This window comes from Suncus etruscus, chromosome 7 (genome assembly GCF_024139225.1).
Source record: "Suncus etruscus isolate mSunEtr1 chromosome 7, mSunEtr1.pri.cur, whole genome shotgun sequence".
NCBI lineage: Eukaryota > Metazoa > Chordata > Mammalia > Eulipotyphla > Soricidae > Suncus > Suncus etruscus.
Window position 1 is genome coordinate 60,058,270 of NC_064854.1, and position 15,002 is coordinate 60,073,271.

The 15,002-nt window shown below is 42.5% G+C and overlaps 1 protein-coding gene across 2 annotated transcripts in view; it reads left to right on the forward strand.

Annotated features, from left to right (window-relative positions):
* The window catches only part of SUCO (SUN domain containing ossification factor), a 43,303-nt gene extending 36,753 nt beyond the window's left edge, over positions 1–6,550 (forward strand). For both annotated transcript variants that reach the window (XM_049776432.1, XM_049776433.1), the window contains 2 exons: positions 3,795–3,850; positions 4,548–6,550. In XM_049776432.1, coding sequence (XP_049632389.1) covers positions 3,795–3,850; positions 4,548–4,991 — 500 coding nt within the window. In that variant the 3' untranslated portion in view covers positions 4,992–6,550. The remainder of the gene's footprint in view (positions 1–3,794; positions 3,851–4,547) is intronic.
* Positions 6,551–15,002: the final 8,452 nt, after the last annotated feature.

Here is a 15,002-nt window from a genome sequence, read left to right on the forward strand (position 1 = left end):
TCTGCCTGGGTGAAGTACTCTTCGTGAAGCATTGAGTTTTGTTTACTATATTCCACCATTGCCTTCAGTCCTTGAGGTTTTCTTATGACTGATGAGCTGTAAATCTTAAGAAAGCTCATTTGAATGTAATTTCCCTTTTTGATCTTACTGCTTTCAGTATTTTATCCCTATCTGTGGGATCCATAATTGTGATTACCATGTGTCTTGGGGTGCTTTTTCTTTGGATTTCTTTTAGCTGGTACTCTTCGGGCATGCAGGATTTGGTTGCATGCACTCTTAAGCTCTGAGAGTTTCTCTGCAATGATGTCCTTGATTGTTGATACTTAATGGGGGTTTTCGTCCTTTGCCTCTGGGACTCCAATGATTCTTATGTTCTTTCTGTTGAGTTTATCAAAGAGTTCTACTTTTGTTTGTTCACATTCTTTGAGGACTTTTTCCATTGTCTGATTGTTTGTTTTGAGGTGCTTTCCAACCTCTTCTGTTGTATGTAGTCGTTATGCATCTTGTTCTCAGCCACTGTTACTCTATCGGAGGAGAGGCTTTCCACTGAGTTCTCCTATCACATTTTTCAGTCCTGTCCTGTTATTTCAGTTTGGAGTTTTCTCAATTCTATTTTATATCCTCTTTTTTTCTTTTTTTTTTTTTTTGTTTGTTTGTTTTTGGACTCACTCGGCAGCACTCAGGGGTTACTCCTGGCTCTATGCTCAGAAATTGCCCCTGGCAGGCATGGGGGACCATAGGGGATGCTGGGATTCGAACTACCGTCATGCATGAAAGGCAAACACCTTACCTCCATGTTATCTCTCCGGCCCCTTTCATTATCCTTTTAATGCTTATTTGTCATTTGTTCAGTTTATTCCATGCTTTCTTTGAGTTCTATGAAGATCCTCCATATTTCTTCTCTAAAGTCCTTATCTGAGAGGCTAAATAGATTGTCGGCACTTTTCAGGTTATCAGAGCTGCCATCTTCATTCTCCATGCATGATGGAGGCCTATGTTCTTTCCCCATTGTCACACTTGTAACAAGTGTGTTTTTTTTTTTCTTTTATGTGTGCTAGGGCTCATTGATTAGGAGTTGTGCGTGCTGTGTTTGTGTGTGAGTGGGGGGGGGGAATCAGCTAGCTCAATCTTTCTTGAAATTATTGACTGTTTGGGATATCTTTCTGTCTGCCTTCTTTCTTTTGGCATAGTGTTTTTTGTTTAGGGACCACACCTCGTTGCGCTCAGGGCTCTGTGCTCAGGGATTACTCTTGGGGGACAGTCATTGGGGTCCATATATGGTGCCTGGGATTGAACCTGTTCAGATGTGGGCAAGACCAACCCTTTTCCCACTGCACTCTCTGGTCTCTTGCAGTAAAGTCCTTCAGGTTCCCTTAACCTTGGTATAAATAGCCTCGTACTATGTTTGCAGCTTCTACTATTTTGATTACTTACGAATCTGTGTATAGACTCTTGACCAAGATACTTGTGTCTTTGTGTGCTTCCTCTTTGTAAGATATTCAGCTCTTGGGCCGGAGAGATAGCATGGAGGTAAGGAGTTTGCCTTGCGTATGGTTCAAATCCTGGCATCCCATATGGTCCCACAAGCCTGCCAGAAGTGATTTCTGAGCATCGAGCCAGGAGTAACGCCTAAGTGCTGCCGGATGGGACCCAAAAACCAAAAAAAAAAAAAAAAAAAAAAGATATTCAGCTCTTTGAAAAGTTACTTATAGGATGATAGTGATGATGATGATGACGATGGCTTTCTTTTGCTTTTTGGGCACACCTGGTGACACTCAGGGGTTATTCCTGGCTATGCACTCAGAAATTGCTCCTGGCTTGGGGGACCATTTGGGATGCCAGGGGGATTGATCTGTCCTAGGGTAGCGCATGCAAGGCAGATGCCCTACCACTTGCACCACCACTCCGGCCCCTTATAGGATTATTTTTGATATTAGAAGGTAGGACTTTGCTTAAGAGAGAATTTGTATTTGCCTTAATATTCAGAAATACTTCATGTTGAGGTCTTGGGACTTGGTGGGCCAGCATTGGTGGCTATTTGGACTTTAAGTCTCTATGTAGGCTTCATTCTTTCTGTGAAAGAAAGCCTGTTTGGGTAATGAGTGCCCCTGCTTATTGTGGAACCAAAAGGGGACCTGACTTAAGAGAGGTTTGATTTTCACCCAACCATGCTAACAACTCTGGGTTTGCCTATAGACCAGATGCTCTTTAGAATTCCTACTTTTCCTTCCACTTTGGCTTAGTGTTTACTTCCCATACTGCAGTTGTTTAATGCTTTTCATGGTTTATATTAAAAAGTTAATTATATTTTCTTTCAGCAAAGGGCTTGCTTTAAAAGCACTAAAACTATTTTTTAGTAGTAGACATCATGGTTTTTCTTTTAAACTTTATTTACTTATTGGTTGGTTTTGGGCCACACCCAGTGGTGCTTAGGGGTCACTCCTGGCTCTGCACTCAGAAATTGCCCCTAGCAGACTGGGGGACCATATGGGATGTCAGGAATCGAACTAGGTCCCTCCCGAGTTGGCCACATGCAAGGCAAACTCCCTACTGCTGTGCTATCTCTCTGGCCCCAATCTTGTTTGTTTTTTAAGTCATATAATATTAGAGAACTGTTTGAATATTGTTATATTTGATGATTTTCTCAAATTTCTAGGACCATGTAAGACATAATGGTTGAATGGTGGAGGAAATTTTTATAGTGAGTTTGTTGCTTCTGGCTTTTTCAGAACTTCTCAGGAGTTGAATAGTTGCATAGCATGAACATCTCTTATGTGTACATTTTTCTTGGTGTGTGGGTGGAATAGGATTGTTTGAATGTGCTTAAATGCAGTCTTAAGACTATACTTTACATTCTTACTCACTGTGCCAGAAGTGTGTATTCATATTGCTTGGTTGCTTGTATCGCATGTTTAGCTTAGCTTTAGATTTGGTGTTATTTGTTTTGATGATCACAAATCATAGAGCAATAAACAGAAAACACTTCTTAGGCCTCAGTTTGTGTGCACATTTCTTTAAATGGCTTCATACTTTCACACCTGCTGTTGCATGACGTTAACTTATGTTTGTGACATTGTGTAGACTTCAGACTTGGGGGAAATAGGTGGTGAATTGGTTTGCTTTTAATTTACCTGGCAATGTTATTCTTGTTGTTTTACAGGGGCAAATTCCAGCCATTGGGAGGGGGGTAATAAGTACTAGAGCTCAGAAACTCAGGGCTTCGTCTGTGCTAGCCAAGGGTATTCTACTCCTCGAAGTGTCTCCTAGTTGGCAGTGTGCATGGCATTGGAAGAGAAAATCCAGCTCTCAGGAATACAAGACTGATTCTTTACCGCTGAGCCATATGCCAGCAATGTTACTTTATCAGAAAGTTAGGAGCCTAGGAGTGGATATGAAGGAGGATTTTCAACATGCTGGTGATGAAGTTAATTTATTTTAGCTTTTGACTTTTGGGCAACATATCCAGTGTTGCTTGGAGGGGCTATTCCCAGCTCAGTCATTGCGCAGGAGGTCCTTGCAGTGCCAGGTATTGAACTTGAGGCTCCTGTGTGCAAAGAATATGCCCTGGCCCTTAGAGCTGCTCTCTGGCCCTTGAGAAAGTCATTTGAAGGTGACCACTTAAGTCCCACATAAGAATGTTACTATCACTTAAAAAAAAAGTGTCACCATTTCTCCAGCTTACTGCAGTGCATCACAGTCTGTCCGGGAGTGAATCACTAGGGGCCAAGTGATATGTTTGTGGGGTTTAATCCTGGCATTATGTATTGTTTTACATCTTCTTTTTTCCTTTATAGTAGATCCACATGATTTGTACATCGTAGAACCCCTCAAGTTTTCTCCAGAAAAAAAGGTAAATAGTTTCTTTTTAAGTATGTTAATATGCAGTAATAGGTTTAAAGGCTTAATAAATTAATATAAATTTATGTAGTTTATAATTCATTTCTTTTTCTAATTCACTTCTTTTCTTTTTTACAGTACTATTAGTTTTATAGCAAACTGACCCACAGATTTTTTTCTGTTGTCTGACCTTTTCCCAAGAAAGCAGTGAATTTGTGTCTTTAAGTTAAAGGTGGCATTCACACTACAAACAAGACTTTTAAGCTACAGAGTGCACTTTTCCTGTTTTGGATTTTCTGGTTTACATTTGAGTAAAGGGAAGGAACTTGGGCTTTCGAGCCAAATAATCTAGGCTTCAATCCTACTGTGTTTATTCAACTCTGCTGTGACTTGGCAGGGAACTTGTTTTTCTCTTAGGGAACCAGAGATGGGTCTTTGAGAGATAGTAAGGAGCACTCAAAGGTGCTGGTACTAATAATATAACACAGAATGGGGTTGATAGCCCTGGAGTTTGCTTTCAGAGGTTTATAAGGCTTTTTTGGTGTATTAGGTGAGGTCAGGATGATGTATGTATGTAATGCTGCTCGCCTATTACCAGCCAGAGATTGTGTCATCTGCCAGCTCCGCTCTCCTGGCTTAGTTACAGGTAGCTGTGAGGTCTAATCCCTGTTCTTTTTTTTTTTTTTTTTTTTTTTACTTGTCTTATATAGAAGAAACGCTGCAAGTACAAAACTGAAAAGATCGAGACCATAAAGCCAGTAGAGCCACTGCACCCCATCGCCAATGGAGATCTAAAAGGAAGGAAACCCTTCACAAACCAGAGAGACTTTTCTAATATGGGGGAAGTGTATCACTCTTCATATAAAGGCCCACCTTCAGAGGGAAGCTCAGAAACTTCGTCACAGTCAGAGGAATCTTATTTTTGTGGCATTTCAGCTTGCACAAGTTTGTGCAACGGACAGTCCCAAAAGACAAAAACTGAGAAGAGGGCTTTAAAACGAAGGCGGTCTAAAGTCCAAGACCAGGGAAAATTGATAAAAACTCTTATACAGACTAAGTCAGGGTCATTGCCAAGCCTGCACGACATAATCAAAGGAAATAAGGAGATCACTGTGGGTACATTTGGGGTCACTGCCGTTTCAGGACACATCTGAAATGAATCACACTTTCAGGCTGGAGACTCATCCTTTGAAGAACAATCTGCTATTCCAAGAGGATGGGGGAGGGGGAAATATTAATGAGAAAAGTATTCTGAAATTATGGCTCCTGCCTTTTTAAAAAATGTAGATGGGATTGTGTCAATCTTGGTTAATGAACTTCAGTTTCACAAGGCTGATCACTTCCTACAAGGACTATGGTAAATATTTTATAAAGATGTTTTGTCAGATTACTGGGACCAAAGCCATTTGGAAGCCCAGTCCCTTAGGTGGGATAGGAATGAAAGACTAAACTTCTTCCTTTAGCTTTGTTCCTATTTCTTGCACCTTCCCATATTTATGTGCCTTTCGTCTATTTATAATGCCACTGGAAGGAGGAAACCCTTTTTTTGTTGTTTGATTTCTTTTGTAACTGTTAGCTGCAGACACTTACAAGGCTTTGGGGTGATGTATGCCTGAGTTCAATGATGTGGTCAGACAGTGTGAAACCTCAGAGGTTTGTTTGGCAAGGCCTTTCAAGCAAACTCACTGGAAACAAACAACTGCTGGCATTTTAAAGCTTGTTCTTGGAGGGAAATGATGATACCTGATGCCTTTAGCTTATTCATACTCGTTTTCTTTAGACACTAATTCAATGAGGGAAATACCCTAAAGGATCTTTTTTTTTGCAGAAGACTGGTATTTGGAAATATTTATATATTTTTTTAAAATAAATTTTCCTATTAAACACATTGAACCACTGATGAAAGCTTTCTTCAGTTAACATTACATTTTACACATTTGCAATAAGGACATTAATATTCCAACTTTCGGATTATTGTTTTCTGTTTTGAAAATGGAAAATTGAAGATTGTCCAATGAATATAGGTGTCACGTCTTGAAATCAAGCACTGCCCTGCACGTAATCACAGGAGCAGCCAGCCAGTGAGTTTGCCAAGCCTGCCTGATGGGAAGTCTGAAAGTCTATGAGATTTGTACTCTCTGTTTGCTTAGCATTGACTAGAGACGTGCAGAGTTTTACACATGTGATGCCATGGTGTCTGTCTTTGTTGTCTTTATTTTCTTTAATGATTGGCAGTGACTAAATAAAAATGATTTCATAGTGTGCATTTTGTACAGCAACAGATGAAACTAGATGGTATCTTTTTGAAAGGGGAGAATTGACCATTTTGTGGTATAAGATTTAAGTTATAACTTATTGAGCACTTTTAGTAATACCATTTTCAAACTTGTCTTAATACCTTTCTTGGGGTATTGTTTATAATGTGACTTATTTAAAGCCTTTTGTTTAAGTTGCTGCTTTAGATCGACAGTATGTTGTAGATGATTTAAAAAATTTCCCCAGTTTGTACAATTAGCCATTCAGAGCAGGAAGGCCTGGTTGTGGAGAAGCCCACGGAGAAGAGGTCCAGAGACGGTAGAGGGGCTGCGGGGGGGTTCCCGCCTGCGCAGCACGTGGTGCTGCTAGATGGTGACTTTCACTCTGTCATTACAGAGCTGTAGTGCCACTAGAAACTGTGAATTTCCAAATAAATCTCAACACTTGTCTTTATTAATCATTGCCTTTTCTGTTCTTTGAAGGATAACTTAAACGTGTGGTATTCCGAGCATAGATTTAAGTTTTTACCTTTTTAAAACTTAATATAGTTGGATCAGTTTTTGATCACTGATAAATTTCAGCCAACAACAGAAGGAACTGATTGCACTTCCAGGTAAACATTCTGTAACCCTCATCTTGAATCTTTTCTTTTTTTTTTTTTTTTTTTTTTTTTTTTTTTTGGTTTTTGGGCCACACCCGGTAACGCTCAGGGGTTACTCCTGGCTATGCGCTCAGAAGTCGCTCCTGGCTTGGGGGACCATATGGGATGCCGGGGGATCGAACCGCGGTCCGTCTCCTAGGCTAGCGCAGGTAAGGCAGGCACCTTACCTCCAGCGCCACCGCCCGGCCCCTTGAATCTTTTCAACATAGGTTATGAATCTATTTGATAGAATTGAGGTGTTTTCTCTCTTAGTATCCTCTCTGAAACAACTGACTTTGTGGTTTTATATCTTAAGAACAAACATAGCATCCTAATATTTGTTTATAACTTTTACACATAGAGTATATTTTACAGCTTTGGGTTGCTTTCCAACTTTGAATTGTGAGATTGTAGCTTGAGTCAGAAAACCTGAGGGGCCGGAGCAAGAAAGAAGGGCACTTGCCTTCATGCAGCCACTGCAGGTTTGATCACTGATAGCCCATATAGTCCCTTGAGTTTGCTGGTAGTGATCCTTGAGTACTGAGCCATGTGTAAGCCCTGAAAACTTCAGGGTGTGGCCCAAACAAAAAAACAAAAATATGAGGAGAAAAACCTAAAACCATGTAGTGAATTTTCTAGCTGGCAGATTTATACTCAGATTTGTTATTCAACTCGCTTTTTAAATTCTGATATGAAGGAACATGAAATTAAACAATATGAAATAAGAGGGAACAAGTTATGTCCCAGTAACAGGATCAAAGTAAAATGATTCATTTGGGGAGTACAGCAGGAAGAACAGCACTTGACTTGCATACTGTTGGCCTGGGTTTGATCCCTGGCATCCCATACAGTCCCCGAAGCCCACCAGAAATGATTGTTGAGAACAGAGCCAGGTCTGAATGCAGTTTTTTATGTCCATTATATGTCTGCTTTTCCATATAGAAATGTGGAGGGGAGTGGAATTTTTGTTAAGTTTTTGTTTTGGGCCACACCTGCTGTGTTCAGGGCTTATGCTGGGCTCTGTCTTAGGAATCACTCCTGGCATATTTGAGGGGACCATAGTTGAGGTCAAGAAATAGAACCATGGCTGGCTGCATGCAAGACAAGTGTGTTGATTTCTGTACTGTCCCTTTGGCTTCTATAAATGGCTTTTCTGTTTTTTTAAGCAAATCTTGTTTCTGCTTGGAGCTTCTTGGCATATTCCTTTTTACTTCTTTTTTTGTTTTGTTTTGTTTTGTTTTTTTGATCACACCCAACAGCGCTCAGGGGTTACTCCTGGCTCTATGCTCAGAAATCACTCCTGACAGGCTCAGGACCAAATGGGATGCCGGGATTCGAACCACCAAGCTTCTGCATGCAAGGCAAACACCTTACTTCCATGCTATCTCTCTGGCCTCTCGCCTCTTCTTTGTACTTCTTTTTTTTTTTTTTTTTTTTTTTTGGTTTTTCGGGCCACGCTTGTTTGATGCTCAGGGGTTACTCCTGGCTAAGCGCTCAGAAATTGCCCCTGGCTTGGGGGGACCATATGGGACGCTGGGGGATCGAACTGTGGTCCTTCCTTGGCTAGTGCTTGCAAGGCAGACACCTTACCTCTAGCGCCACCTCACCGGCCCCTCCTTTTTACTTCTAAGATGAACGTTTGATTGTGTTCATTGGAAAATCAATTTTCAGTAAGCCTGAGGTGGGTACAGACCAGATAAATCTCAGCATCATTTAATTCTTAGAAGAACCACACAACATATTTTGCTCAGGTGCTTGGGACCTAAGTTGGGGCTCCTACATGCAAAGTTTACACTTTAGCCTTCTTTTCCCCTCCGACACATGGTCGGCAAGATTTGGGCATTTATTCTTTCCAGAGACTTTGTCATGAACTCAGCCATGCCTTTTTTCAGTTTTTAGGAACCCTACAGGAGTTTCTGATTAGAATGAGTATTGTCACTGAATTTAGGGAGAGGGTTTGCTGACATCCTTATGAAGTCTGCCGCAGGGACTTTTTCTTACCTTTTAATCCCTTTAGAAAAGGAACAGTTTTTCTTTTTCGTGTGTGTGTGTGTGTGTGTGTGTGTGTGTGTGTGTGTGTGTGTGTCTATTTTCTGGCTACTTATCTGGCTCTTGTATTGAACTCATTTTTGAATGTGTTACATTTCTTTTTTTTTTTTTTTTTTTTTTTGGTTTTTTGTTTTTGGGCCACACCCGGCGGTGCTCAGGGGTTACTCCTGGCTGGCTGCTCAGAAATAGCTCCTGGCAGGCAAGGGGTACCATATGGGACACCGGGATTCGAACCAACCACCTTTGGTCCTGGATCTGCTGCTTGCAAGGCAAACGCCGCTGTGCTCTCTCTCCGGGCCCTTACATTTCTAAACAATTAGATGCTCCTTTGCTCCTGGCTGCCTTCTACCTGCATTTCACAAATCATCCTATTTTGTTCTGGAGGGGTCTTGCTCTCAGCACTTACACACAGCACACACGTCTTGACATCTCCCAAGCTCGCCTTGCCTCTCAGCAGCTGTTTCCATGAATGAGAGCCTGTACTATGCACAGGCAAGTTTGCTTCAAGAGCTGAGCATGCCCTTGCTCCTGCCCTCGTTTCCCCCCATCTTTGCAGCCCAGTAAGTCTCCTTTCTGCTCTGCCTCCTTGAGTTTGTGGGGGTAGGTAGGTTGTGTGGGGTCCTGGAAAGCTTCTCTGTGTCTGTAGAAACTTGAAAACTGCATCCCTAACATTGAGCCCCACCAGCAGTTCTCAATACCCCTTCCCCCACTGGCTTTGTTTGCCAGATCCTCAAGCTGGGCACCTGTGGGTGATTGGGGAGGGGAGAGGGTTCTCTCATGGGTGTTCTGGAGGAGGAAAGAGCCCACTTCAAATTTGGATTTTCTCAGTCAACTTTCTATAACATGCTTCTCTTTATCTGGTCATTTCCAAATCCACATAGGTTGCTAATACCAACCCTTTCTGCTTGTGGAGTATGAGAAATCCCTTTGCTTTCCAATTCCTGGTCATTGTGGAAGATTCTGTGTAGTCTCCATGCTGGGCCAGGTGGAGAGGCGATTGGGGAGCTCCCAGAATGGCCCTGAAGTTGTGGCTGAGGGACTCAGGGGTGAGGTGGGGAGAGGAAGCAGCTAGAAAGGCTCCATGGGGAGGGGCACTGAAGCAGGTTTGGGAGGATTTGGATTATATGCTTTGAGGTGGCACAAGTTTGGAAGGAAAAAAATTAAGGCTTTGTTATTTTTTTAGGTGTTTGGTGACCATGAAAACACTGTCCACCTTTCACCAACCTTAGTTTCCTTCCTGTGCCCTCCTTCCCCTCATTCTTCAGGGAGGGCGCTTACCTTGGATCCTGCTACAAGGCAAATGCCCTACCACTCGTGCCACCATTCTGGCCCCTGATGGAAGAATTAAGGTGTGCTTACAGGTTTCTTCCTGGCCTCCAGAGTGGTGAATGGAGAAGTGGAGGAATTCCCTTTGTGCAACTTGGCACTAGTTATTGGAGGGAAGACAGGAGAACCCCTTGGCCTATTGACTGAACACATGGTGGTGGTTCTAATGTAAAAAGGAGGAGAGAGTAAGGAAAGACGAGTTTGAGAGATGAGGTCTCTTAGTCATGTAGTCACTTCCTCTCTCTGAGAAATGACGGTTCTATAGAAGGTGTGCATGTGACTTTGGGATTTGCTTTGACCTTTGGGGTGTGGGTGAAGTTGGTAGCTGACCCTTTGAAAGCCTGAGTCCTGGAGTGGGTATTGTGTGGTCTGACCCTGAAAATGAGTGATCCCCTGAACAAACAGGGCAGCAGTCGTGGCTCAGAGTGGGGGCATCTGAGCCAGCTGGATAGGCCCGGCTGTCCTTTGTGCGTGCAACTTGACCAAAGAGAATCTGGTGAGAAACGGTGATTTTCAGTTGCTGATCCCATGGCAAAAGGGATGGGGGCCAGAAATGTGAGGGACACACACTCAAAGACACCCAGTAGCTGATCAGGACTCAAAATCACCCCTCCTCGTTTCTTGTGAGGAATGAGGCTGAGCAGGTGATTTTGGCCCTGGATCTCCAGGCCACAGGCCTGTTTTGCTAACAGCACTGTGCTCATCTTTTTTTTTTTTTTTTTTTTTTTTTTTCGGTTTTTGGGTCACACCCAGCGATGCTCAGGGTGTTACTCCTGGCTGTCTGCTCAGAAATAACTCCTGACAGGCACGGGGTACCATATGGGACACCGGGATTCGAACCAACCACCTTTGGTCCTGAAGCGGCTGTTTGCAAGGCAAACTGCGCTATCTCTCCGGGCCCTCATGTGCTCATCTTAACTTTTTTTAAGATCCCCCTTCTGCTAAGTACTCAAGTCCCGGCAGCATCCTGATTTCAAACCAACTTTGCCACTGGTGGGGCCAGTCATTTGGAGAGTCTCTGCTCCAAATCAGAGATGCACACAGCACACAACAGCTCCCCCAAGTGGATTGTAGGGTCCCCACACCCCAACCCTTCAGAGTCACTTTTATTTTCTTAAGAAACCAGCCAGGAAGAGTAACTTTGCAGAAATGTCATTTTCTCTGCTGAGACAACGCCTGACATTTTTTGGGTCAGACTTTGATCAGGAAGGAGGAACTTGGGACTGGTGGCTTTGTTGGGAAGGGAAATAAATGCATTTAACATTTAATTTTAGAAGAAAAAGACAGTGGGTAGCAATAGAATGGGCATCAAGAGTTTGATTTCCAAAGCATCAAGTTTCAGGTTCAAGGAGCCCCAAAGCCCTCAGTACCCAGAAGTGGCATTTCTAGATCAAAAGGAATTTCCATTTAAGTTTTTAAGAGTCCCATTTTCTGTGGAGATGGCACCACCCAACCTTCCCAATTCTTGGCTACTTTCTTTAAATATGGAGCTTATGAAATAGTTTAGTTTGTTACAGATAACAGAAATCTGGTTTTATTTCTGAGTAGCGTTCTATTGCATGAATGTACTAAAAATTGTTTCCACTTTCTTAATGACACCTGGGGTGTTTTCTAGTATTTTAGCTATTACATACAGGTAAAACTGCTATGGATGTTTTGTGAAGGTGTTTTTATGGATATATGCATTTTTTCTTCTCTTGGAAAGTTCCTAGAAGTAAAGTTGGTAAATTACAGAGAATGTTGATTTAGCTTGCTACAAAATGGCTGAGGGGGCCCTGGTGAGATAGCATAGCTTGCAGATCCCTTGCTTATCATGTAGGAGACCCAGAGTCGATTCTCTGCATCCCACATGGCTCCCTAGCCTCACCAGCTGTGATCCTGACTAGAACCCGGAGTAAGCTCTGTGTACCACTGGATATGACTTCAGATAAAAAACAATGAAAAGTAGCTGAAAATTGTTCATGTTTGTTGGTTCACTAAAATAAGCCCATCTCTGTTTGAGGACCTGACATTTAATACATTCTATCTCTTTGAGATATTTTTGATTTCCTGATAGGCATTTGGATATAATCATGACTGGATTTTGTTTGGGGGACACATACACATTGATGCTCATGGCTTAATCCCGGCTCTGTGTTCAGGAATCACTCCTGGTGGTGCTTGGGGGCCTATGTGGGGTTTGCCAGGGATCAAACCTAGGTCAGCTATGTGCAAGGCAAATTCCCTACCCACTGTACTATCTCTTCAACTTTCATGACTAGATTTTTTTAAATTGGGAAATTAGCACTTAAAAGTAAAACTCAAGTTTTTATTATGATAAACATTATCATAAGGGTAAAGACATAAGATCTACTTTAAAATTAAATCTCAGCCTCAGTATTTTAGCTTGTTTTCCTTTCTCCTATATTTTGTTGGTTTTCTCTCCGAGCAAACACCTACACCCCATATGTTCTTCCAAGCCTCACCAAGTGTGAACCCTGCTCAGAGATAGGAATAAGGCCTGAGGACTGCTGGATGTTGTTCCTATACAAAAACAAACACCAAACACTCCAAAACAAATAGAGGCTCTAGCTAGGGGTCTGCAGAAGGGATCATGTATATACAAGGCAGGCATGCTCTTGGTATCCCAAAACCTTTGAGGGGGTTTTCAAGTTTAGAGTCTCCTCCCAAATTTTCTTGCCCTTCCTAACTTTGAAGAGTTCTTAGGTACTTGCTTCTGTGAGCTTTGTCCATAGTTCTTAGGTAATAAGCAAGAGATAGAGGCCATGGGGGCCTGGCAGCGAGATAGACGCAGTGAGAGTCTTATTCATACTGTATTGATACTTAAGTGGCATTCGAAAGTTTTTTTGTTTTTTTTTTTGTTTTTGGGCCACACCCGGTGACACTCGGGTTACTCCTGGATGTGCACTCAGAAATCGCTCCTGGCTTGGGGGAGACCATATGGTTTGATTCTGTGGTCCATCCTAGTATAGCTAGGGCAAGGCAGACACCTTATCACTGCGGCACCGCTCTGGTCCCTGAAAGATTTTTAAAAAAATATTTCTTGAAAGTATAAGGAATAATTATAGAAAGTTATTTGAGAAAAGGAAAGGAGAAAAAATGTGGAAGGAGGAATAAATAAAGGAGAGAAAGAAAATGAGTGGATGTATCAGGAATGTTTGTTGGTTCATTGATGTGATTCTCTTTGAGTGTAATGCTACAGGTTAGTCACGAGATGGCAGTCGAGCACAGTTCAGTGTTCACTTGACAGGAGTACCTGACTGGGTTGTTCTCTGGTAAGGAATTCCTTTTGGATTTAAGCAATAGGAGAAAAGAGGAGTGGAACAAGAAGAAGAGGCCATTCTGCCTTCAGGGAGTTCCTGACTTGACTGAATAGCTATTATTTAATCTGATTGAGGGACTTATTGTAGAAGCTACTTTGTGTGTACACTCTTTCTGACTGTAGAAATGGAAGAAGACCTAACAATAGAATTAGTGCTGGCTTGAAGGATAGGCAGAGAGAGGTTGGATATACAGAGACGGACTGCAGGCTAGGAAGAGAAGGAGACCTAGAGAGGGTGCAAATAAGGAAGAAAGTTTATGCAATAGCCTGCACTTAGAAGGGTGATGAGGGGATGACTGCCGTGTAGGTTACAGGAGGGAATAATGAGAAATTCTGTTGGAAAGCTAAGTTGGCTTCCAACGTGGAAATTAATATCTTGAGTGGAATGAAAGGCCTTCAACTTGGTTTTGTTCCGGCCATTGGGGAGAACTGGGGACTTGATAATTGGGCTCCCAGATATTGCCCTGGTGCAGCAGCCAGATTGAATGCTGACTCATTAGCCTAAACCTCAGGTACTTTTAGAATCCTAGAGAGAGGTTCAGTGCATAATTGGACCTGAATGGGTATCCTCATCCTGTGTAGTTAGGGAGGGTGGGTGAGGGCGGGACACTGGCGGGGTGAAAACAAGTTGTCAACGCATGTTCTGTTTGCTTACAAATTTCCACTGGAGGGCAGTAGCGTATTAGCTTATTTCCATGAGGAATGGCTAGACCTGATACTTGGCTTGTTTTTTTTTTTTTTTTTTTTTTGCAGGACTCTGTGAGTGATTGTGCATATACGTACACACACATAAGTATATAGTTATATATGCGTGGGAGGAGGTAGTTTCTGATCGTGCTCAGGATAAATGTGCAGGATATCAAAGCTTGGCCACTTATATGTGAGATCCAGTCCTTCAAACTATCTCTCTGGTCCTGACCAAAATTTTATTCTGAAAGCAGTTTCTTTGGGTTGAAAAAAATCCAGCTTCATCTAGAAAACCCATTTCCAAGAATCAAAGAAAAAGCTCAAGTTGCATTGCCCTGAATTTGAATCCTCAACACTCAAGGGGACAGGAGGCTCTTTGTGAAATAATACCCTGTGAATGGGCAGCTAACCCCCCCCCCCCCAGGGGCCCTGGAAGAGCTAGATGCCTGTACACAAAAGTGCTTCCTGGAGGTAGTTTCCTGTGCACAGGCATATCTATAGTGGAGCAGAGCAGCCTGCCTGTTGTGCCCAAAAGATAGAGTGTTCTCTCATGCCAGCATGCTTCACACCTTAGACAGTTGGGGGCAGCTTTTGGACAAAGTTGTTTGTTGTTTTATTTTTAGGCCATTTCCATCAGTGCTGGCTCTGTACCCAGGGATCACTCTTGGATAACTCAGGAGACCATATGGGGTGCCAGGGATTGAACCCAGGTTGACTGCATGCAGGAAAAGTATTCTCAGTGTATGATTTATCAAGCTCTTGGGACACAGTTTTGTTGGTTTTTTTTGTTTTGTTTTGTTTTTTTTTGGTTTTTGGGCCACACCCAGTGACACTCAGGGGTTACTCCTGGCTATGCGCATAGAAATTGCTCCTGGCTTGGGGGAC